The sequence below is a fragment of the Neopsephotus bourkii genome, unplaced genomic scaffold, assembly GCF_033783945.1.
Source record: "Neopsephotus bourkii isolate Nb327-2 ecotype Australia unplaced genomic scaffold, CSIRO-AGI_Nbou_v1 NB_1248, whole genome shotgun sequence".
In the NCBI taxonomy this organism is placed as follows: Eukaryota; Metazoa; Chordata; class Aves; order Psittaciformes; family Psittacidae; genus Neopsephotus; species Neopsephotus bourkii.
In genome coordinates, this window is record NW_026901733.1 from 4,646,208 (window position 1) to 4,670,966 (window position 24,759).

Below are 24,759 nucleotides of genomic sequence, written 5' to 3' on the forward strand. Positions count from 1 at the left end.
TACCTTCCTGCAGGAATTTGAGGTTTACCTGCAGCTGATGGTGAGCCCAAAGGCCTGGCTTCATGAGATTCAGCTCAGGTCTTGAGATGGCCCAAGCTACCTGTCAGGAACTAGCAAGACAGGCTGCTCTACAAGGAATGACAATCCAAAGGTGATCATACCACAGGACAGGGCCCAGCATCCAGGAAGGAAAATTCTGTTGACAGTTCCAGCGGTCACCAGCAGGGCTAGGCACATGCCAACACAACTCAGGAAAGGGCTGGTAGTCATGATTTGAGCATAAATGGAGCTACCACTGCAGCTATGCTGGTAAGTGTGCACTGGTATGTACCTGAGGCTCCATATTAACTCAGTGCAACCTGGAGAATGTAACATTAACCAAAAAACCACAGGAGCTAGCTCCAACTAGCCTGCACCTTCTAACTGGAGCTTAAAACCTAGGCCAAACATGTCCTGAAGGTGTTAACATCAATGATCACAGATTATTTTAACAGTCTCCAGGCCCTTCAGTCACTCATTGCTACCCCTATCCTGAAAAAGTTGCACAAAGATTTAGGAAAAGTTTAAGGGGTGGGGAAGAAACACAAATGCTGGAACAGGCAAGAGATGACAGATTGAGGCTTTCCAGTTCTTCTGACATGAACAGAAATGTTGGATATAAGCATTATAGCACCCCAAATTCCTGATTAAAGACAAGAACAGATTTTGAGGATCTTTATTTGACTTTAAATAAAAGCCTTCTACTGAGACCTAGGTTGCAGTCCTAAGCAACGAGAAGGCTGGACTCTTTGTTGTGAAGTACTAAATGCGAAAATGCCTGAAACTATTTTAAATACAAATTGCAGAATTTAGACTACAAATTACATTTTATAGATAAAATGTGATTTCAAAGAATGAGGAAGTCAAATTACTGTCGTATGTGCAGTCACTACATTAGGATGAAAGTATCCCCCAGCAACATTATTCAGAAAAGTTGTACCAAAAAGTTACCACTAAACCAGGCAAAATAAAATGTCTTTATTGTCTGCTCTGTGTTAACACCTTTAAGTGTGTCATCATTTAGAATGAAATGTTAAATAGAGGGCATATCATTTAAGTTTCTACAAAGAAGGAAATCTCAAAGGAAATCTCAAAGTAAAATTACATCCCCAAGCACCACAGATATCTGCATAGACACAGGATTTCAGTACTAACGTTTTTACGTGAGGTAGTCTGATGTCCCTGGTTTTACTCTAGTCTGTTTCCTCCTGCTCACACCTGTACACTTATGACACCTAGTGTGACCACATGATGCAATTGAAGAGCAGTAAAAGGTCAATCATTTTTAAACCATACAATTCACATGGCCAACAGGGCTGTTTTTTAAAAACATGCAGCTGCATGTAAAATTCTCTCCATACTTCAGCTGAGATACTTTTTACTTAAAAAGTATTCTTGAACATTTTAAATACATAAAGTGGCACTTGTCTTAGCCATTTATAAAATATGGATTTGTAAGGATCGCATTTTGTACAGTATTAAAGTAAAAGGTCCAGTAATTTCCTAGTAAGTTACTGCCATATAACTATCCATTTTTCCAAGGCACTGTACACAAAAGAACTGCAATGGCTGACCAGCCTACCACATGAAAATTTCAAACTTCTGATGAGGCAGTGGGGGACGTTTTGCCTGTTCTTTGTATCAAGTGGCAGAAGGCAACACAAGAATAACAACACAGAAATTCGTATGTCCAGATTCTTCATCATAGTCACAATAACTACCAGTCCCCTTCACAAATGAGAGTCACAAAGCAGTAAAATATAATATCGGAATATAATTTTATTGTGTTAATCTGCATATGTATTGGTACAGCTGTTCCTTGAATGCTTCTGAGGAAAATTTTTCCATAACTCTGGCTCTACCAGCTGTTCCCATTGTGTTCTTTAAGAGAGGATCTCTTACAATTTTTTCCATGGCCTCGGAGAATTGTGTTGGCAGAGGATCACACAAAAATCCTGTAACATTATGCAAGACTGATTCTAAAGGACCGCCTGAATTAACCGCTATAACTGGACATCTCATATACATTGCCTCCAGAGGGACAATGCCAAAATGTTCATTGCTTGGTGTGTAAAGCACACATATAGAGTTATTAAAAAGAGCGATTTTCTGTTCATCTGAGAAGGATCTCAGAAAAGTGACATGGTCATTAACATTAAGCTTGGCTGCAAGTCTCCTCAGCTCTTCATAGTGTTCCACATTTTCCAGAACTCTTTTGTCATAACCGCCTGCCATAACCAGGTGAACTTCATTCCACTCGTGAGAATCAAGTCTTCCTCGAAGCTCATGCAAAGCTTCAAGAGCCAATGCTAGATTCTTTTTTCTCTCATACCTATTAATGGAAAGAAACAAGAACTTTTTCTTTTTTGGTATCAGGTCAGCTATGTCTGCAGGAACAACTGTTTCAAAGCTACTGATGTTGAGCGATGGGTAGAGGACATCTGGGCTTATGTGAGATAAGGACTTAAATGTGTCCTTGAACACACTGGCAGTAAACCTGCTGTTCACAACAATACAGTCTGCCATGCCAGTTGTGTACTCTTCTAGCCAGTCGAGGGGTAATCTGTAGATACGCTTTAGGACAGATTCTCTCTTGGTCAGAAGCTGATCAGGAAAGTGACAGTAAAACAAAACCTTCTTACGAGTTCTGGCCAGTCTGAGTACAGGAATGCAAGCAGACACCTAGTGCAACCAGGAGAGACAGGACAAGAGAAAACAATCATCATTTGGTTTAGTGCTGCTGCTGTGCACACGATTTCGAAGCCATACCCTGAGAGCCAGCCTTTTATAAGCCAAATACCTTAAAATCATAGAATAGTTAGGGTTGGAAAGGACTTTAAGATCATCTGGTTCCAACCCCCTGGCATGGGCAGGGACACCTCACACTAACCCATGTCACCCAAGGCTCTGTCCAACCTGGCCTTGAACATCGCCAGGGATGGAGCATTCACAACTTCCCTGGGCAACCCATTCCAGTGCCTCACCACCCTCACAGTAAAGAACTTCTCATGTTTAAGTTTGAACCCATGACCCCTCGTCCTATCACTACAGCCTTCTTCTCATTCTCCCTTCCACATCAAACTTCACTCTCTCACCCAGGACCTCCCACTGTAGCTCTGCATTTCCTCCCTTACCTCGGCCTGCGAGGCCGCCAAACCCCGCCCCCCCCCCGGCCCTTCCCCATGCACTTTCTTTCGCCAAGGCCCATCACCAGGGAGAAGGGTGGGGGAACCCCCAGCAGCAGCCGCTGCCTCTCCTTACAGCTGCCCCGTTACCTCCCAGCACCCCCGCCCTCCGCCGGCCCGGCCTCTCACCTGGTCGCAGACGAAGACGTCGGCCCACTCTCCGCTGAGCAGCAGGATGTAGAGCGCCACGAAGGCCATGCGCAGGGCGGCACACAGCGCGTGTCCGCGGCCCCACAGGCTGCGCGGCAGCCACCCGCCGGCCTGCCGCACCGACAGGCCGCGCGTCTCCGCGAAGCACCGCCCGGCGTCGTAGTGCGCCGTCCAGATCTGCACCCGGCAGCCCCGCGCCTGCAGCGCCAACGCGGCGTCCACCACCAGCCGCTCCGCGCCGCCCAGCCCCAGGTCCGGGTGCAGGAACAGCACGGACGGGCCCTCCCCACCATCCTCCTCCGCCGCTGCCATAGCTGCTGCGGTGACACCAACGGCCCAGCTGGCCGGCCGCCACGCACTGCAGAGCGAGGCGCATGCGTAGCCGCAGGCCACGTCAGCCTTCTTCCCGGGCCCTGCCTTTCGCCCTCCCATCGGGCTGTCCCGGCGCTGCCTGCCGCTTCGCCCCAGAGTTCTCCACTTGGCCGGCCTGGCCTAGTCGCTGGTGAGGAAGAAAACTTTACCGAGGAGCTACGGAGAGCTTGCGCGCTTGGAAAGGGGCTAAGGAGCAGGGTAGGGAGGGAAAAGAGGCCGGCGGTGTTCAGGCATCACCACTGGCAGCCGCAGGGTCCCGGGAGGCGCGGTGGGGAGGTGGGGCTTGCTGCGGGCAGGGACGTGGCCGGAGCAGCCGTTCGGGAGCGTGTGTGGAGCCGTGTTGACTGCTGAGCCAGCGTCGACACTGCCGCCATGGTGAGGTTCTGCCCGAGGCAGGGGGCGGCTGAGGCGGCTCCTCTCCCTTGGCTGTGTCTGCCGCCCCTTACCATTTCCCGGCTATCTCCTTTTCCCGCAGCCCGGGCCCAACCCCAGCGCTACGAGCGTCGGTTCCTCCGGCCGCTCCCCTAGCAAGGCCGTGGCTCCTCGTGCCGCGGGCTCCACTGTCCGGCAGAGGTAGGTTCTCAGAGTGGGGCAGCTCTCTTTCTCTGCCGCCGTCCTTGGCACTTGGCGACTGGGTACCCACAGCGGTGGGCAGAGGGGCTGAGCCGTGTGCTTCCGTGGGATGCGCGGGCAGAGCTCCAGTGGGAGCCCTCACCGGGCCTCGGTGCACCCGGCTGTAGCCCTAGGAGGTGCTGAGCCAACCATCGTGCCCTCCTGTCAGCATAGGCGGATACCCTCCACTTGCCGAACTGTACGTTCTGATGCAAGTGTCTTCTGCACAGTCTCTTGGGGTGCTTAGTGCAGACTACTAATGTGTTTTGGTCTTTGTTTCATTCTGTTGTACCTTAAAGGAAAAATGCCAGCTGCGGGACAAGAAGTGCAGGCCGTGCCACATCCACAGGCACTGGTGGGATGTGGCGATTCTACACTGAGGACTCTCCAGGGCTCAAAGTGTAAGTTGGGTGTATGGGTGGTGGCAGGCATGAGGGCTGTGTATTTCACCTGCTTCTGTAATCTTTCAGTCTTTGAACTGAGGCATCAGTGTTTTGGTGTGTATGGGAAAACATGCTGAATTGATAGATGCTTAGATCTGGGACAAAGTATTTTACTTAATATGTAAACCTAGACAGGTAGTTCTAGAGTTTATAAAGTTTGTAATGGCTTAAAAAAGGTAGGTGCAAGTTATAATTTGTAATTGTCTAGTCTTGCCTTAAATGGTCATTGAAGACTGTAAACAGTCCATTTAAAGTTGGGAAAAATTTCTCGTCACAGTGAATTTAGCATTTTTGTGCATGTTTTTGTTCTCTTTTAGTTAAAACTTTTTGGTTTTTTTCTTTATTAATAGGTGTATTATGTTCTTTCACCCCCCGTGAAAGCATAACTGATATGCCGCATGCTTGCAGAATCTCAGGTGTTTTTATTGAAGAGCTGAAGATGAGTTATTTTACCTAAGCTTGCACAGTAAATAGCATTGTGGTATATCTCTGTTTTTACAAGGCGACTGTTCCAAGGTTATGGTCAAATAATGGTGGTAGTGTCCCTTAAGCTGTAAGGAGAGCCTAAGTTTTTAGTTTTTGGCTGGTTTGAGTCAATCAGATCACTTTCCCAAACTAGCTTTACAGCCAGATACTTGAATAACAAAGGTGGAAGGTGTATATCAGCTGATGGATGCATGCTAAGTCATACCCTCAGTGGGCGTTTGTGCTTCCTGTAGAGTTACACTTATTGGCCTCTTGGTCTTACTGGGTTAAAGAGAATCCATTAGTGTTTTATTTTGGAGCCCTTTAAGGTGGCTGCTGCTAGCTGTGCAAACAGAACATTTGGGGAAGGGCTTGCAATAGTCTAGTTACTGATTGTTCTGTGGGTAATTCTTCCTCGGAAGCTCTGATGTGTTTTTTTGTTTTCATGTGCGCTTGACTTTAAAAAAACAAACCTTTAAAAAGCAAACCGTTAAAGTAGTGGTGCTCTGGAGGTAAGTTTAAGAAAAGAAGAAGCTAAAGAGCAGTAGTAGTGTTCTAGAGTAAATCTGTGCAGATAGGCAAAGGCAGCAATTTTCCATGTTGTTTGGTCTACTAAAGCTCAATTAAAAGTTAATAAAGCTGAACTGAGAAAAAACAAGTGTTCTTATTGTTAGGTAGATTTTTATATTTTTTTAAATACTGTAATGCAAGCTGTGATACAAGCTGTCAAAGCAGCTTTACCAATTTTAACAAGTTTCATTGTGACTCCTTTGGTATCACTTTCGGTGTTGAATGACCACTTAATTGTTCTAAACTTTAATACAAGCAGGTCAGTAAGTAGATTTTTCCCTTCTATTTACGTTGCAACACAGTGGTTCCAAATTTTGAGGTTTTGGAGCACTGGGGGTGTCATTTGGGGTTTTCTTGGTGGTTTCTTTTTGTTGTTTGCTTGCTTGGTTTGAGATTTTTCTGCAGGCTGCCATAGGTAGCTGTATGGTCAGGCTTTTAATGGAAGAAAGAAATCTGTAAAAGTGGTTTGGTTTTACAGATCAGCCGCACACCCGATGTGCCACCTTCTGAACCATGGCTTGGGAGCAGCATTCTTACAGATTTCCATGTATTTTTCTACACGTTTTTTCCGTAACATCCAATTGCTACGTTCTTTGTCCTGTTTGGTAGGTTTAAAAGTAAATACAGGTTATAGAGGGGTTGTGGTTGCCTCAGTAAAGTGCTTCAGCTGAAGTTTTTAAAAATGTTTGTGATTGCTACTGTATACAGCAGTGTGAGAGTGTGATGGTGTTTTGTTTTAATCCTAATGTTCAAAATATGGGATCTTGAAATTACTATGGAAAAGAACCAACATAAAACCACCTGAGAACAGGCTATTTCATGCTAGTTATGGTTTTATATTCTGTGTAGTTACATTTTAGTCATTTAAAAGCTGTACTCAACATCAGAAATAAAGAGTATGTTGAACAAGCAAGTTTGGTTTGCCTCAGGAAAGTACATTTATCTGTAGTACAAGAGTCTAGAACATAGGAATGCCTTTAAAAATAATATTAGCAAAAGGGAGCTGTGAGGAATCTGGTTGAGAGTGGGACACAATATTTTTCTCTTTAAAACTCAGGTAGAGCCTTGTATACTTTGCAAGGAAGACTAAACCCAAACTTGTTGCCCGTTCTGTGGCAGTTGATACCTGTGGTTTGTGTCTTGTCTTGTGCTTTCTTGTTTGAAGAGCTATTGACGGTGTTTCCTGTGGGTAGAGAATCAATTTGGGCTTGTGATATAGTATACAACCTTATGAAAGACATTCTGAGAATGATCAGTATCAACTCTTAGAGGTGCCTGAATCTGTTTATTTAAACTGCATGGTGTGCGGAGAAGAATCAGGTGTATAGAGGAGAATGGCAAGGTTTCAGCAAGTTGTCTTTGGGACTGGAGGAAATAAGATGCATGTCAGTATTGGAAAACTGTTTATTTTGTCATCTGCAAGTTAAAAAAAATTCAAAACAACCAAACAGCCAACAAACATACAAACAACCTTCCCTTGTTTATGTCTGTGTTGCTCTGTTCTGGTTAGTGGTGCTCCTCTATTCCCATGTGCTTTCAGCATAGAGTAGCTTGCATGTTACTACTACTAAAGGATCAAAGGGATTAAATAGTAATTCAGGTACAGTATAAGATTTTGTGCACCTGATACCATTGCAATTTATATTGTGGAGAACATAAAACTTCAAATATGTATAAAACACTGGGGATTGAGAAATACATTCTGTTGCTTGGTGAAACAAGCTCCTTGGTAGGGGTTGCTTATGTAGTCACTGTGCATGTGTATTTTACTTTTTTATTTTATTTTGCATGTTTTATCACTGGTTTATGTGATAAATGCTTTGTGTCTGTTCAGGGTACTCCATACCCCAATAAGTCTTTGGTGGATAATAAATGAATTTTAAAACTTGATATAAGATTACAGTTATGAATATTTGAAATACATGGACCATGATCTCATAGAAAAATGTTAGTAAATTGTTTCCATCCACTTTCAGCTTCTTTCTAACTTCGTATTCAAGTAACACCTGCTTATAAACAGTAACCTGAAGGATCCAGTTAGTCCAGGCTGAATAACAGAATTCATGTTGAAAATCAGAAGTGAGATTATATGAAGTGAATGCTATGAACCAGTGCTGAGTGCATGTAATTTTGTAATAGTGCGGATAACAGTGTTTTAGCACAGTGTGAAACCACTGATGTAGTCTCTCACCGTGCTAAGATTAAACTGTCTTTTAAAAACATCACCATACAATTTCTAAACAATATAATAATGGGGAGGAAAAAGTTCAGAAGTTTGTTAATTTATACATTCTGGGTAATGATTTAGTAACGGAGTTAACTTTGTCATTCAGTGTATCTTTCTGAAGGAAACAAAGTCTCTGTTTCTCGACCACTGTTGCCATTGTTTCCACAAGAAATAAAACCTCTGGAGGAAAAAAAAAAAGCTAATGTGAATCTTATGCCAAAATTTTGCTAGCCGCTAGAGGACTCTGTTGTTTTTTGAATCTGACTACATCTCTGCTCAGGTGGCTGCCCGAGTAGGAAATGCAGTTGATAATTTTCCAGAGATTGTTTGTACAACATTGAGTAATAATGAACCATTAATGGCTTTTTAAATTAGTGATTTTTATATTTATTATTATTATGTATTGTACTTTATAGTTACATAACAATTAGAGTGTGTAAAGCTATCTCTAAAAATGGGCAGCAGCAGTTATTGGTAGAGATGGATATCTCATTTCTAATACTTTAAGGTATTTCTATGGGAACAGAATAATTTTTTTCGTACAGTTGTTTGTGAATGATGAGTTCATTTGGCTGATAATGACTGGCCTTTGGACAAAGCAAACTTTTTTTTTATGTTAATGCATTTTTTTCTTTATTTTTAGTGGGCCTGTTCCAGTTTTGGTCATGAGTCTTCTTTTTATTGCTTCTGTGTTTATGCTGCACATCTGGGGTAAATACACTCGTTCGTAGACTCAGCTGCCAGCTTAAAGCATACATCTTGGACCAAAAATATGGTGGATCCTGGTTGTTCTTGAAGAAAGACTGGGGAAGCTTCCCATCATCTGTTGAAGTCCTGTCAACTTTGGCTCTAATACTGAATTAATTTCTCAGCTTGCTATTTGGGCAGGTTTAAAGTTTGTCGTGGGTCATTTTATATTTGTATCTGTACACTCAAGAATACAGGAACTGCAATAAAAATTGTGTATGGAAATAGAAACAGTTTTAACTGTATTTTTTCCTCCTGTTCCAGTATTTGATAGTTCAGATTCTTCTATACTGTGCATTGCTATCTAATTGTATGCGAGAAGATCTTTGGTTGGTTGGTTTTTTTTTTTGTTTTTTTTTTGTGAATGGGAGAGGCGAAATCAGGTGCACAGACAGGTGAAGGAACAAACATGTCTGTTGAAATAAAGCTGAGGTATGCTAGCTGAGCTGGTCATGTTTAACTCCAGAAAAATAGCTGGGTTTATTTCATTTATTTCCCAAATGCAAGTTGAACTTTACTCGGTGTTAATTATACATGAAAATATATAAGTGTGCTTGTTTTTCAAACTGCTCTGAAGGAACAGGATGAACTGGTCCCTAACTGATCTTAAAAAGAATAATTGCATGACTGTCAAAGACATATTTCTTTTGGAGGTCCAGACTCTTTCAAGGAAGACATAGTGAGGAAGAAATGGAATGGGCGGACTTGAAGAGCAATGGCTGTGTTTTAGATAAGAGGACATGCAAGTAAGCTGAGATACAGTTAAGGGGCTCTTCAGTTAAGTCTCCAGTTTCCTTGTGGGTGGTGGTCTTTATTTGCCTTTTGAACATTCAGACAGCTCTTCCTTCTTTCTAAAGGTACTTACGTATTGGTGCATTAGTGTTTCAGATGTTTCTTACTGCTGATGTGGTGTTGAGATTCAGATAACCAAATCAGGCCTATCCAAACAGTTGGATAGCATTATTTTAGCCTGTTGTTCATGTTACAATTTCTGTTTGAATATCAGCTTGTAATGGGAAAACTGTTCATGGTTATGCAGCTTTGATACAAATGTTGACTGCTGACACGTTATAAAAGCAGCCTTTCTCTTGCACTACCTTCCTTTAAAGCAATTCTTAAAGTACCATTACTTCTGAAAGGAAGAAGCTTCAGGATAATTGCTCTGAGCTATGCTTATGCCATAATGCCTAGTGTAAATGTAGAGGGTTGAAAATTGTCTTACAAAATATAATGGTAGGAGGATTGAAGGCTGAGCAACAGGGAATTCTGGTGACTAAAAGGCAGTGGGGTAGCAGAATACACTAAAGCAGTGGAAATTGAGCCAAATAAATAATGTGTCAAAAGGAAAAGGATCCACAAATCACTTGCTGCTATGGAAGGAAGGTAAAACCACAAGGGAAAATAAAACAAATAGGTGTATTTGCTCACCATTTTAAAAGGCAGAGATAAGGATCTCATTTAAGTGCTTTGCCTAACAGAAAATGAAATCTGTACAGTCAATATTTTCATTTTAAGGCAAGAAAGAAAATGCTAAGAAAGGACCAAATGCAAGTCAGTTGTTCTACTGACAGTGTGGACAGACTCTGCTGCTGACTCAAAGGGAAAGAAATAATGTACTTTTATTCAAGTAGTGTAAGGGAAAGGATTAATGGGTAACAGTAATACCTAAATAGGTAACCTTTTCTCTTGATGATGCAGTGTTCTAACACAGCAGGAAACAATTTTCTTCAAAATGCTTCTGGTCCTAAAAGCTGTTTTGCCACATCAAGTAATGCCATTTTAAGCTTTCCATATTTTTACTTGCCTGCTATCCGGCTGCTTCTAAAGACCAAAATCAGCTATGAACTTAGAAAAGGGGTTGGGGGTGGAGGTGGAGTAGGCTTACTGCTGCACAGCATAAATTTAATTCAGCTGAATGTAGTATGAAAATGACTATTTTGACAGTGCTGTTCTTGATTAAATATTTTGGTGTTTACAGTTGCCTGTATTAGATTTTTACATACACTTTCAAAGTCTAATGTCTCTAGTTTTGCTCAATTTACTTCCCACTTCTTGACTTTCTATTCTGAAAGTGTGTGCTTTTCTGTGGTTTAGAAAAACCCTTGCTGCTTTAATTCATGAAATAAGTGATATTTGGACACAGCTAGCTGAAGTATCATAGCTTGCTTTAATATTCCTTGTACATGACAAAGACAGATTTCTCCATTGTCTGTTTTCAATTTGTGATCATTTTAATGATCAGCATAAAAGCATTAGATGATTCATGCTCATATTTTTAGCATTTTGTGTACATGACCTGTACAATTGTGTATTCTTGCAATTGATGTTTATCAAAACTTCAGCCCCACAGAAGGACAGATAAAGAAATGCAGGTTGCAGAGACTTACCAGAAGTTTGGCTAATCATGAGTGTGAAATTCTGTTTGGTCTCTGTGAATAAATCATGGCCATGCAGATAAATAGTAGCCAGTCTGTAATACAGGAAACTGTATTATGTGTAGGTATGTGAAAAGTCTTTTCTGAATAGGTGGAAAAGAAGGATGGTTGTTTGCAAAGCTTCATATCAAGACAACTAGGAATTAGGAAGACTGAATTTCTATGCCTATTTGTATGTGATTGAAATACAAGCTTGGCTGAGCTGACTGTTAGAAACTGTAAATGTCTGTATAGTTTACGTAAGTCCCAGAGAGGGCTCTAGGTCTACGAAGAGCTTTACTCTGTCTCCTTAGTGATAGAGGTTCAGGAAATCTGGAAGGACTTGTATTTCTGCATAAGATATGATAACGTACTAGAACCTTTTATTCTTGACTTAAAAAAAAAGTGACCTCGGACTCCGTTATTCCTCAAGTTATTAAGGGGTTTCATAAGGAAACCGTCCTGCTGTACATGAGAACATCTGTGTTGCTTAAGCTTTCCCTCCATCTCCCAGCAATGAATCTGAGCCCAGGAGCCAACTTCAGTCTGATTTAAGAGAGGAATAGAAGCTGAAAGACTATTCTTGAGGGTTAGGTGGAATAGGTAGCTGTCGGAAGAGGGAGACTGTAGAAGTTCCCTCTGACCAAAAACTCACTTTTAACTTGTTAACTGTGGAGAATAGGGGGAGAGGTAGACAATTTAGATGTCCTTACAATAGGAAAAGCTTTAATCTTTGGTCTTGCACCTTTTTTTGCACACTGCAGTCAATCACAGGCAAGCTATGGATCTGTGGGTATGTGAGCTTCATTAGTTCTGATGTTTCAGATCTGCTTTGCTCTGTAGACGCTAGCTGTACTGCACAAAAACAATCTTTGTTGGGGATTGGTTTTTATTTTTCCTACCTCCAGCCATCACTATTTACTGGTATCCAGTTGGTTACATCTGAGCCAACCTTCTTGTAGTGTGCATATAGTGTGTGAACTCCTCCCAGCTTTTGACATTCTGTCATGATAAGTACTGTGCCTCTGATAATCCCTCTCAATGATTTTTCATTCTTGAAGGGACCAAGGGGAAGGGCAGTTGTTCGAGTGTCTAATTTGTGATTGTTCCATGCGTACTTGGCCCACTTGCAACAGAAGGATATTTTTTCTTTTATCACGTCAGACTCTGAATTTGCCCTCCAAGAAGAAACTGTCAGCTCTCTCCAATGTCTCATCTGTATCAAGCTGTTTCTTAACTTCTCTGAACCTATGAGACATAACATAAGCTAGTGCAAGCTCTCTTCAGTACTGTTCACAGTAAGTTATAATGCCTTTCGTGCAGCCTTATATATGTATCTGTAAAGATAGATATATGCAAATGTGTACAGTGCTTTATGAGTTTAGAAATACAAAAGGATGTGTCTCTGAAAATGTAAGATGGTACACCCTCATTAGACACCATGACAGCAGTGCAAAGAAGCAAACAGAACAGCTTGTGTTCTCTTCCTCAGCTGTGTTAGCTTGAGATGAGTGGATGGTACACTGAGATCATGTGGTGAGCGCTAAATGATTTCATAAATACATTAATGGATTCTGTGAGGGGTTTGGTAGAAAAATTTATCTTGGGGTCTTTTTTGATTGGAAAAGAGATGCCTTTTGTTTCTTGAAAGGCTAAGGTTATATATTTCCAGCTTTGATAATGCTGCATTGACATTCTCATATTAGCTGTTTATATAAGTGTGTTTCATAGAAGATTGTAGACTGGGTGTTGTTAGTAATATGTTAAGAGTATTAATGATTCTTAACTTGGGATGTGAGCTGTAAAAGGGGAATGTCTGTATTTTTTTAGTTGGAGGGGAAAATTGTACGACATTTGTGATTTCTGCTTTGATTTCAGAAGTTGGTGGAAAGAAAGGCAGGCAAAAGAAGAGCAGGTGTGAAGTTACTGAGTACCTGGGTATATGTCATTCTTGACATGTATTGTGACTTTCTCTTCTTCCTTCTGTATTCTAGTTGTCTCTTTTTCTCTGAGGGCTGCTGATCATACTGAATTGTGCCATGTAGTATGATAATGCTCTGATAATGCAGAGACATGGCAGGTAGTAACAACAGTGAACAGAACACACCCATTTTACTTACGACACAATCCAAGTTCAAATGTGGATCGCCACAGATTTAACAATTTTATCTCGTGTCTGGCTGCAGGTTGCAAAAAGACTTTACAGAACATTGAAAACTCACGCATGGAGGAACTCACAGTAGAGGATAATAGAATTAAAGCCTTTCCTCTGTCCCAGGTGGAATTAAATAATACTAATCTCCCTGCTGTCTGCATGCAAAATTACTTACTAATGACAGAATTGTCTTCATTAAATGAGGGTTTGTGGAGTGAGATACCTCCGTGCTTCTGAACAGAGAAACAACCTCACAACACCTGTGGGAAGAAAAATGGTTTTGCTAGTTCTGCTTCCAATAATGTTTTCTACCTAGAAGTTAAAATGATTTTCAACCACTTTGTGCCTTGTGGCAAACTCAAGAACAGGAGAACATCAGATAAGGCCTCTTGTCATGGACGATTGCTTGAAGATTGACCACTTTAAGGGGAAAAGTTTTCAGTAAAATGACTTGTTGCAGCAAACCTTTGATCTCTGTGATTTAGGTTGTTGTGGCTATGGCTGTGTAGCTCATCTGAAAAAGCATCTGTGTTCTGAAGGAAGCACAAAGGTCTTTTATTTGTCTTGGTGAGATTTAACATTAGGTTACCTAACTCTAGACTTCCAGAATGTAGCTGCTAATAGTTGTGTACCTTTTGTAGTCACTGGTGACAAACCTGCATTTCTAGGTTTTAGTTCTGCTAACCTGTTTTAGTGTCAGGTGAAGAGATATCCTGTAGGTGCCAGTTGCTTTGGGCAGTTGAAGAACTCTGGACAGCAACTTAGAGTAGCTGGAGCATTTGTTAACATTGTAGGTGCCAGATTGTTTGAAATGAAATACAACCCTGCATTCAACAGCTGCTGCTGACTGAGCTACGGATCTGTAACTTCATGTTGCTGATGAAATAATCTGAGAGTGTCCAGTGGTGATGAAACCCGAAAATCTCATGAAGACATGCTTGTCAGGTTCAGTCATCAAAACAGACTACCCAGAGACCAGAGGTTTTAGGAGCACCATGATCTTTGAAGAAAGAAATAATCGTCAATTCAGGAAAGCACTTTAAACAGACAGTAAGCCAGTAAATGCTGTCAGAGCATGTTTCTTCCCCATGGATATCACTAAACCAGTTGCGTTTAACTTGCTTCATGTTGGATGTGCCGGCGCAGAGTTAGAATCTGTCTGTTAGTGCCTTGCCATCGCTAGGCGGAATTCTGTGGTACGTATGGCTGAGTCACTCCTATGCAGTGGGGAAAACCAAATTGCATGGATATAAATTTTTCCTAGTTTTAGTCTTGTATGAAAATAATTGTGTCACTGGTGAGGAATAAAAAGAAAACCTGTTAGAGAAATGTTAGCAAACTTTGTGTGTGTGTGTCATGGGCTTGACTGTCTCATAGTGAAGCTAATGGGAAAGCTGCTAAGCATCTGTTCGAGGAGGATGAGGCAGCTGTGCATTTGTGTTAAAAAGGAAATGTAATGCTTTTATTGTTCAGTTTCTAAGCTTGCTCTGTACTGCAAACCTGAAATGAATACCCAGGTGCTATACTGATCATTACCTTAAATTTTATTAGAAAAATAGACTCTCCTTGTACTTAAGGTAAGGAATGAGGTGTAATGTGCTTCCTCCAAAAAACTGCTTTTCTAGTGGAAGCTGTCTCTGCCCATGGTCCCTTCAACCCAAACCATTCTATGATTCTATGAAAAGTGCAGTGAAACAGTTTTATTAATGCACCAGAACCTGTTCCTCCACCATCTAGTCTAAGACAGTGGCTTTCGAATAATGTTGAAGTTGGGAACAATACTGCTATTGATAATTCATGGGCCAGGTGACAAGGAACCTTGTAATAAAAACTGGGATATATTTCCAACACAGCATCCGATTTTACAGGAAAAGAAGTATCCAACTGTGAAAAATCTGCAAAGGCAGATAAAAGTGGTAGAGTGATGGCACTGCAAATTCTTGCATTCTGGATGTAATGATTGTTTTATTGTAAACCAGCAAATGTATGGAGTCAAAGCAATATTTCACATACAAAGTCTAATTTTTTTCATTGTGCATTTAACACCATCAGATCCCAGACTTGAAAGTGTTACTGTAGTGCCTAATTAGCATGCCCAGGCTGAATATTTCCAGCACCTGCCGTGACAGAAGAGGTTTCATGCAGTGCTTCCCTTCTTACTTTTCACTTCTCACCCTTAGCTGATGCTGCTGGGTAAAATCCCTGTAGCAGTCTCCCTGGAAGTCTGTTAAGGTGCATCAGAAGACAGCAGTCATGCAGAACTGGAAGTAAGTTTTAAATAAAAGCAGACCTATGTACTGTCTTACAATAAGATAGTAAAGAAAGCATAATAGTCTCAGATATTACTAATTCCTAAGAACCACTAATACTTACTAGCTCTTTGTAGCAAAACCTCACTAGCTCTCACAATACTGTCTCTCACAAGCAATATCACCATCATTTCTTTATTCTCCTGGTTTGCTGCCTTCAAGTTTTGACCAGACTAATCCTTAAACCTCTCCTCTGCTTAAAATAATTGTACAGCTTCCACTCACTCCCCCGATATCCTCACTGATTACAGTGCTACTTTGTAGGAGTTATTTATATGCAGCTCAAGTTCATGTATGGGATATAATTCACTGAAGAACTGTTGTGATGTTGGTTGTGGCTGGGCAATTCTCTTTTGCTTCCTCAGAAGGGCAATAATCGTATGTCCTGTCCTCAGTTGCTGTGTGTGGGATAAAGCCAATTACATCTGAGCAAAGCCAGTGCTTTTCCTCCACTTTAATTTCTGCACTGCATCAATGCCACTCCCAATTTCTTTGTCTATATGTCCACCTTTGTTCATTGCCAGAAAGCACTGCTTGGGTTTCTGCTGAGGCCATCTAGCATCATCCTGCCTTTTCCAGGAAAAAAACAGCCTGAGCTGAAAGCACTTGCTAGGTCCCACCTGATCACACCTGCTTCTGAAACTGGTCCCAAGGCATCAGGGGGATGTGTTCTTTTGTCACATTAAAATCATACATGTCAAGTTGGGGTGAACTTTTTTGTATGTTTTCTATGAGATGTATGCTGTCCTTACATGGAAGCAGTGTGGGAATTGAATTTTCTCCTCACAGCAGTTCAGTGACACAGGCTGGGCTAGAAATCAGGATTTAAGTTACAAATATTCCTTTATGTAATGCTGTGCACCTTACATGAAAGTATGAAGTCCATCTAATAATCAGTCAGCCTCTGCATGAGCTGTCAATACAAGGAAATGCAGGAGAGCGATGGCAGAATGTTTCAGTTTGCAGGAAGAGATGCTGTGTCCAGTTTTGAGCACACTCATGTAGGAAAGAGTGATGAACTGGAGCAAATGCAGCAGAGGTGTTCAGGGTTTGGAGCACTTGCTCTGAGAGCGGAGGCTGAAGGAGCTGGACCTCTGTAGCCTGGAGAATGGGAGGCTTAATAGCAACCTTCCTATACCTACGCAGAGGTCATGAAGAAGTTGAAAGCAGGCTTTTCATAGCAGTACATAGCAGGAGGATGAGAACCAATAAGTCTAAGGTAAAACAAGATAGGTTGGATACAAGGAGAAAGCTTTTCACCTTGAGGACAGTTAAGCATTGGAGCAGGTTTCCCAGAGCAATTGGTCAGTCTTCTCCCTTGGATGTTTTCAAGAGCTGATAAAGCCCTGGGAAGCCTCATCTGATCTCAGAGGTGGCCCACCTTTGAGTTGTAGGTGGCAGGGGATTGCACTAGATGACATTTCAAGGTATCTCCCCACCTGAATTACTCGGGACCATATGATTCTTGTGTAGCCTTTCTGATACAGACTTGAATGTCTGCATCCTCTGAAACGGGGGATATTTCTGCTGGTCAGCAGTTGAGGTAAAGAGCTGACTGTGAACAGAACCTACTTCAGGTTATCAAAGGTCTTGGGGAGTCATGGAAAGAAGATTCTTAGAGATTTTATTCAGGCTCTGAAGCTTGAATTTTGGATTTACTGAGCCAAGTAGATGATACTAGCTAAGAATACAGTATGTGGTCCGAATAAGTAAATCACACGTCTGCAGGAATCATCAAAACTGTACATGCTACTCCATCTGGTGGGGGAATCAATAACAACTTCCAGCGTTTAAAAGGTGGAGACAAAGGCAGGATTTTCCCAATCTGTTTGACTATCTGTAAGCAAGTATCCTTTCTTTTGCAGTACTGACACTACACAGGACAGGTGGGAAATCTTGTTTGGTGAACTTTGGTTTCCAGAAAATTCTACAGGTATAATTATTATTGTTTGTCCTGTTCCTTTTCTTTCAAGGTGAGTAACCCAAATCAATGTGGTTGATGGGTTGCAAACAAAAGACACAGTCCTGAAGAATTGGGCCTCCTCTTTTTTACTGTTGTAGGCTCAGGACATGAGGATGTTTGCTAAAATACCCTGAGCGGGCCTCTTAAGTTAGTCTTTATGGTGCAGGATTGCATTCTGTCTGTTGGTGGAGGGGTAGCTCAGTAGGTCCTGATTAGTACGTCTCTACACAGCATCAGCAGCTGGAATTTTCTTCACCAAATTCTGCAATGACCCTGCGTAGAGGTAAATTAAAATGCCAGCATTGACAGTGCCTGGAAATAACATGAAGCATGTTAGGATGGAACTAAAATCTCATACATTTTTGGAAGATTGTAGGAGTAAAGGTCATGTTACCTCTTTCATGAGCTATGAGATTCCATGCCTGGTAGTAATTTATTTCTTGAGATAGAAAACCTCATAAGAAAAGCACATAACCTCATAAGAAGGAGTAAAGGCTAAGCAAAGATTTATATGGATTTCATAGGTGTCTTTTTACTAGCATTATGTAATCAGTGACAACTTTATTTCAAAGTAACACACATTGAAATGTAGAGAGAGGTCAGAGGTGGTGAGTCTCAGTCTGAATCTGCATTTGTGTTTGGATATACAGGCAGAGGCTGCGGATTATGTTGGTTATCATGGAGACTCAAGCTGTTTATTCCTCTGTTTTGTGCTACAAAGGGAGCAGTGAACACCTTTCAGGAGTATGATTGCTTCATTATGGTGAGAAGTAAGCTTTCATTTGGACCAAAGAGGGTGTTGCAGTGTTTCACAGACATGAAATCTCAGTTTTGCTCTCCTTTTGCAGTGAATAAGAATGTCTGTTTGTTTACTGTATGATGGCAAATTTGTAATTCAGACATTTGTTGTAGAGACTGACTGATGAGCAGTGTGATCTCGTCTCTTCTAATTTAGTTTGAATTGAATATCTGATCTCAAAAATAAAGGGTTTGCTTCACAGCCCCTAGCACTTGCCAGAGGTCCACTTGATCTGAAGACATAAATCCTTGAGATGCTTTTTCAAACTGAGAATTTGACTAGAGACTTCACTGCTGTGGGCTTTCAGATCTCTTTCATAAGGCCAGTTCAAGGGAAATCTGTAGCCTTGTAGCCCAGTAGACATGGTGTTACAGTTAATTGTAAGAGGCCACAGGCTTTGTCTGAAGTTAAGAGCTGAGGCCTCTGGACTTTCTGGGGTTTGTATAGACTTGCCTTGGCCTGCCTGCAGGTTTCTTTTAGCTTGTTTGGCTGTGTCCTGGGTTTAGCAGCAGCAGTCATTTTTTCTCCTTCTTGGTAGCTGGTGCAGTGCTGTGTTTTGACTTTCGGGCTGGGAACAAAGCTGATAGAGGTGATGTTTTGGTTTGGCCAAGGACTTTGTGAGTCTCATGCTCTGCCAGGGAGGAGGGAGGCCGGGAGGAAGCAGAGACAGGACACCTGACCCAAACTGACCAAAGAGGTATTCCATACCACAGCACGTCATGCCAGGGGGGAACTGGGGGGACCCGGAAGGAGAGGGGGTCGGCGGGTCGGATGGTGGTGGCGGTGGTATTGTACTCCTTTCCTTGCTGTTTCTTTATCATTGTTTCTTGGTGGTAGCAGTGGTGATTCGTATTGTACCTTAGTTACTAAACTGTTCTTATCTCAACCCGTGGGAGTTGCATTCTTTTTGATTCTCCTCTCCGTTCCCCAGGAGTAGGGGGAGGGCAAGAAGGGGGGGGAGTGGGTAACAAGCTGTCTGGCTGTGGGTTAAACCACGACAGGCTGTAATAATGATTGCCTAATGACAGGGTATCTATTATTTTGTTTTAGCTTTTGATCAGCTTTGAGCAACTTGAATACTGATAGCTCCAGTGCAGGGGAAGGGAACTGTAAGCTATCACAGTTAAGACTCATAGAAGCAGTGGAAAGGAAAGCATACCACCAAAAAAATGGGTAGATATTAAAATGTGTGTATACAGGCGTAACTGAGTATAATTTGAACTGTGACTTGTTAGCATCATTGTAACTGGATGGGTAATTCTTTCATTAGATTCCTTAGACTTTATCTAGACTCATGGTAAGTTTGTGATTTCGCGTATATGGTGTGTTCCTTTTGCCATTAACATTTCAAGTGTTTCAGACTTGAATTCAAGCAGTCTATAATGTAACCTGAATGATTTAGTAGCAAAGATTAGGAAGCAGTCGTGAAGGGTTGTATATCCCTGTGATACAGCAAAAGCGTCTTTGGATGACCTGTCATGAAGGGGTGCTGGAGCGGATGGATCTGTTTCCAGAGGTTTTTCTCAGAGCAGAGTAAAGGGGAAAGCTCTGGTCAAGGAAGGTGTGTGATTATGTCATGAGTTACTCTCATCCTAGAGAAGCAAGATGTATGACTTTTTTGAGTCTTTAGGTAAAGAGTTGCACATTTGGCCTTCAAGCACGTTACCCAAGTATAGTGAATATGTGGTTTATTTTATGAGATATTATTTTGGGATGATTCAAACAGTTACCATCCTCTGATACCAAGATCTGCTGTCTTTAGAGAAAACTTTTAAATGCTTCTAAAGTCTGAGGAAGCAGGAGGAAACCCACCATATTTAAAGTTTATTTACTTTGTCTAGCAGTAAATACAGTGATTTGGGCAGAATAGTCATTGCATTTCAGCAGATGTCCGAAGAGAGCAGGTCTGTAAAGGAGGAGGGTCTGTTACGGTGTTCAAAGAACAGCAATGACAGAGGAAGTGAAGCAGCTACTGTGTCATTTTAAAAGACTGGAGAACAAACCACACCAATATTAAAAGGAAATAATGTAAACCATAGGCTGTTTCCTGTGAGGCCAAAATGCAGTCTCTACAATTCAGATTGTTCTTCATATTTGTGAAGGACAGATTTAGACCCACGAGGGAAAGAAAAGCTGTGAAGAAGAGAAGGAGGGCTAACAGCTTACTTCTTGGCTGTTAACATTGAATAATTAAACACTAACAGCCAAAAGGAAAGCTGTTGTTTTCCTAGTCCAAATACCCAGCCAGGAATAAAACATTAAGCAGCTATACAAATGATGTCTTTCATTTTCTTTTCATAAAACAAACCACTAAGTTAAACAACATATACTTTGGATACATAGAATGTAAGTACATTTCATATAGCCAGAAGTGTAATTTCTGGAATTTGTGCTTTGCATGTCACAGGTAAACTGAACATTACTTACTGTGCTGAGTTTTTCCTTTAAAATTCATTACTCATCTGTGGAAATTAAGGCTAGTACCACTTAAAGCCATTACTACTCTATGATAAAGAACCCCTAAAGGGCTTGTGTGTCTGAAATCTTACCCGTTTGGGGATTTTTTCCAGCTATAATATTTGGTCCAAAAATTTTATTATTCACTAATCCCATCCTGCTTCTGGAATGTGAATCATTAGTCTGTGCTTTTACTGATGGAGACTCTTAAGATGCTGTGGCATTAGCCTCTGGCCCCTGCTCCTTTTTGTAGTCTTTTCACAAAGGCTGAACTTTTGAGAAGTTCTCAAACCTCAAGCTTACCATGGAGGAGAATAAAACAAATTGTTTTGCTGGTAGTTTTTGCTGTGTGTAAAGGAAGGATTGTAAAAATTAGAGTGGAACAGACACCACATTCATGGTTTCAGACTACAGCCCATTCCCATTCACACGTTTTACACTGTAAGAAAACTCAGAGGAGAAGGGGGGGAGGGGAAGCTAGGAGAAAAACAAGACATATGAAATGAAGGAGAGATGGTGTTTAGAATCCAGTATGTCTGACAGAAGAAAAAGCCCCCAGAGCCAGAAAATTGTCATCAGGTAGCGGTGATGTCAGTCTAGAGCTCCTTCCAGCTTTGGATCACAAGGCCCATCAGCAGAGCTCCCCGTACACAGCACCCCTTCACAGTCACTCATCAATCAAACAACTCTGAAAATAAAGAGCACATGTCATCAAATTTGTGGAATTCTTCCCTTCCTGTTTATGCAAGAACTGCCAGATCACTTATGTTGCTGCTCCAGCTTTCTGTCCTCGGAGAGGCGGGTGATTTTTCTTTTCCTAGTATTAGAGTAGGTAAGTCCTTTCAATTCTGGTGTGAGACTTAAATGTTGTTCTTACAAGACAATTTCACACTGCACAGGACACTGGGGACCTTTGTGGGAATGCAGGGGTTATATCTTTGAAAGGCTATTTATTCATCTCCATAAAGCTCCTTTGCCACCTTGGATGAGGAGGGATAGAATAACACATCCAAAATACACTGTTTGCCTATGCAAAAGCCTTCATACTTGTTTATATTGGTTGGATTCAAGTGCTGGAACTGGCAGATTGCTCCGAAGAGGGCATAGGAGCAAAGTATAGAGGCACATACAATATATGGAGTAGGGACGCAAAGGCTGTATCTCAGTTGCTAACTAAAATGGGCCAGGGACTTCTCTGAGATCCTGGGTCCGACAGGCATGGTTGAGGTCATGTTTGTACAGATCAATTCCCTTAAGCTGTCCTGCCCATCAGAAAGGCTAGGTACATCTGGCGTGGCTGTTGACCTGCATTAGCTCTTGAAGCGTTGCTGGGATCAGCAGTGTCATTCTGCCTGGGCCAGAACTGTGCTAGAACACATGCTGATGCTTTCATGGTGAGGCTGGTTGCTTGTCAGTGCTCAGTTTGCTTGGGTAGGCACAGTCAGAGGTTCCCATATTATGCCTGAGTATCAGGTACAGGACAAAATAGTCCTTTTTCAGTGAACTGTCATCTGTATATACTTCACTCCTACTCTACCTACATCTTCTTCAGAAGTGCCATAAGAAGAAGAGATCACTCTGTCTAGTAACCAGCACTCCTTTCTCTAATAAAGCTGTATACATAAGGAAAAGGTTGACATTTGTATTAAAAACATTAAAAAAATAGCAGTACTTCTGCTGGCAGTTTTCCCAGCACACCATATGTCGACCTTCACTGGTCAATGTAAAAACCGCAATCAACTGTTTTGGGATTAGTGTTTCACATCAGATGTATCACCCCATGCTTTGCTTTCTCACTGATGCCACCCTTTCCAGGTGACTTCAGGCTCCCTTTGTGTGACCTTTTGCTCGACGCTGCTTCTAACATGTGTTCCCACAGGAACCATCTCAGGATCACAAAACATAGCCTGCATGTTCCCCAAAGCCAGGATTTCATTCATTCTCATGCATGTCTGGGCTTGGACCTAGTTTCTCCAGTGTTGCCAGTCCAACCTTAGAATATTCTTTGCAAAGCTTTTTTCTTGTTGGCTTCCAGGTTTCTTTCTTTGATTATCAGAGGAATATCCAGTTTCTCTTCCATACCTGTCCGTGTTTTCATTCTCTTTGCCCACAAGACAAATTTTTGAGGGTTCTCCACCCTCCTGGCTCATGAGGACAACCTTGATGCCTGTTCTTTGCTGGTCTTTGCTCCGTATGCTGAAGATGAAAGCTTTGTATATTTTAATGTTCTTCCATAGCATTAATTCTTTATATCCAATATGAATTATTGGCAGATTAACAGCAATCTGGAAAAGCAGATGGTGCTTTCCAGACCTCCCTCCTCCTTCCCTGTCATGGTTGAAAGGAAACTAGCATTAATGCAGCCCCAACCTTCAGTGAGAGCACAAGCCTACTCAGTGTGTCAGGCTGCCAGTTCTTTATGTCCAACTGTATCTTATCTATGTGCTTCCTATTTCTTCTGGATATAGAAACAAATCTCCAATACATATCAGTATTTTTATCCTGTAGTTATAAATGCAAATATAAAACCACCATATAATTACATCCATGTATAATCACATAAATATATATCAGTGGCTCTGCATTTGTACTACTAAATAAATGGATGTGTGTTCACAGAAATGCATATGTATATATATGTGCATACATAATATACATCAGGTATTTGTGTGTACTTCCTAAATCCATTGGGCATCAATATTGACATGTTTCTCTGTGGAAACTGAAATTTAGTCTGATTGAAAGTTGATAGCATGGCTTGGGATGGCAAATGTCCACCAACTACTAATTAATCACAGACATCTTCCCTGCATAGAAACAGACCTGCATAACACTTTCTCTGCACAGTTGCACTATGCTCTGCCTTTATGCTTACATTGTGTTTGGCACCTTTTCAGTCTTTCTCTGCTGGACAACTTCCTTCAAAGATTTCATGTCAGGAAAACTCATCATACTGGTTGTACGTGTGCCTTTTCCCTGTACCTGCAGAATTATTTGTCACTGATTATACTCTTAACAATGCATAAGAACTAGTTTGGATGTGCACTAATACACCTCAAGCTCTTTCTTCAAGCTGCTGCCAGGAAAAGGTGCATCAACAATTCTTTTGTTTCACAAGATAAGTTTAGTATGAAATTGAGTATGAAAGATTAGTATGAAATTCACTGAAAACAGCAGAAATTGGTAGCAGATAATACATGCACATGTATATACACATCGACACAGAGGTTTCAGTCTGAGATGTACAACCTCTTTGTGGCAGACACTTTCCCTTTGTTTTCGGTAGTCTATTTTTTGCTGTCTTTCCTTCCACCCTACAATTAATAAAGTCAGTCACAGGGGCAGGGAAATTATTTATGCTCTATTCTTCATCCTTTGGTATACTGATAGCCTATGTTCTGTTCCTTATTGTGTTACTTGTAAGAAGAGTTTTAATGGAAACCTTTTCAAGACAGAAAGGATCCCACAGCACTGGGGAGTTAATGAGGCCCGAGGTGCCCTCCTAAATTCTGCACTACTTACCATATTTACTTTTTCAAGAATAGTGTTCAGTTGCTTGGTCACAGCTTCCCTACATCTGATGGCAAGAGGCTACCTTGCCAGTGAATATAGCATCCATGAGTATGGAGTCTTTGATGGTAAGCATTGCAGGGAGAGAATGTCGGCTGGGATGTAATGGAATTTGTGAGGTTTTCTTGTGTTTTATTTTGGCTTTGTTTCTGTGTTTTGTTTGTGTTTTGGATGTTTGGGAAGTAGGTGTACTTGAGGCAAATCTTGAAGGATAACTGGCTTTCCGTTCCCCCATCCCTGTGCAAGTGCCATGTCATTTAAGGTCAAGCAGATTAATGAAAT

General features: G+C 41.5%; 2 protein-coding genes across 4 annotated transcripts in view; one reads left to right on the forward strand and one right to left on the reverse strand.

Annotated features, from left to right (window-relative positions):
• Positions 1-1,800: 1,800 nt before the first annotated feature.
• Positions 1,801-3,698, reverse strand: ALG2 (ALG2 alpha-1,3/1,6-mannosyltransferase). The gene is made up of 2 exons (XM_061364698.1): positions 3,354-3,698; positions 1,801-2,721 (listed from the first exon to the last, which is right to left on the reverse strand). The coding sequence occupies exons 1-2, from the start codon at positions 3,684-3,686 to the stop codon at positions 1,819-1,821; spliced, it is 1,236 nt and encodes a 411-aa protein (XP_061220682.1). The 5' UTR covers positions 3,687-3,698; the 3' UTR covers positions 1,801-1,818.
• A 183-nt stretch (positions 3,699-3,881) lies between these two features.
• SEC61B (SEC61 translocon subunit beta) overlaps positions 3,882-24,759 on the forward strand; it is a 32,805-nt gene continuing 11,927 nt past the window's right edge. For 2 of the 3 annotated variants that reach the window (XM_061364742.1, XM_061364743.1), the window contains exons 1-3: positions 3,882-4,121; positions 4,222-4,319; positions 4,658-4,759. In XM_061364742.1, the coding sequence (XP_061220726.1) occupies positions 4,119-4,121; positions 4,222-4,319; positions 4,658-4,759 (203 nt within the window). In that variant the 5' untranslated portion in view covers positions 3,882-4,118. Of the gene's footprint in view, positions 4,122-4,221; positions 4,320-4,657; positions 4,760-8,706; positions 9,042-24,759 lie in introns of those variants that run through there. The other variant, XM_061364741.1, reaches the window with a different exon arrangement.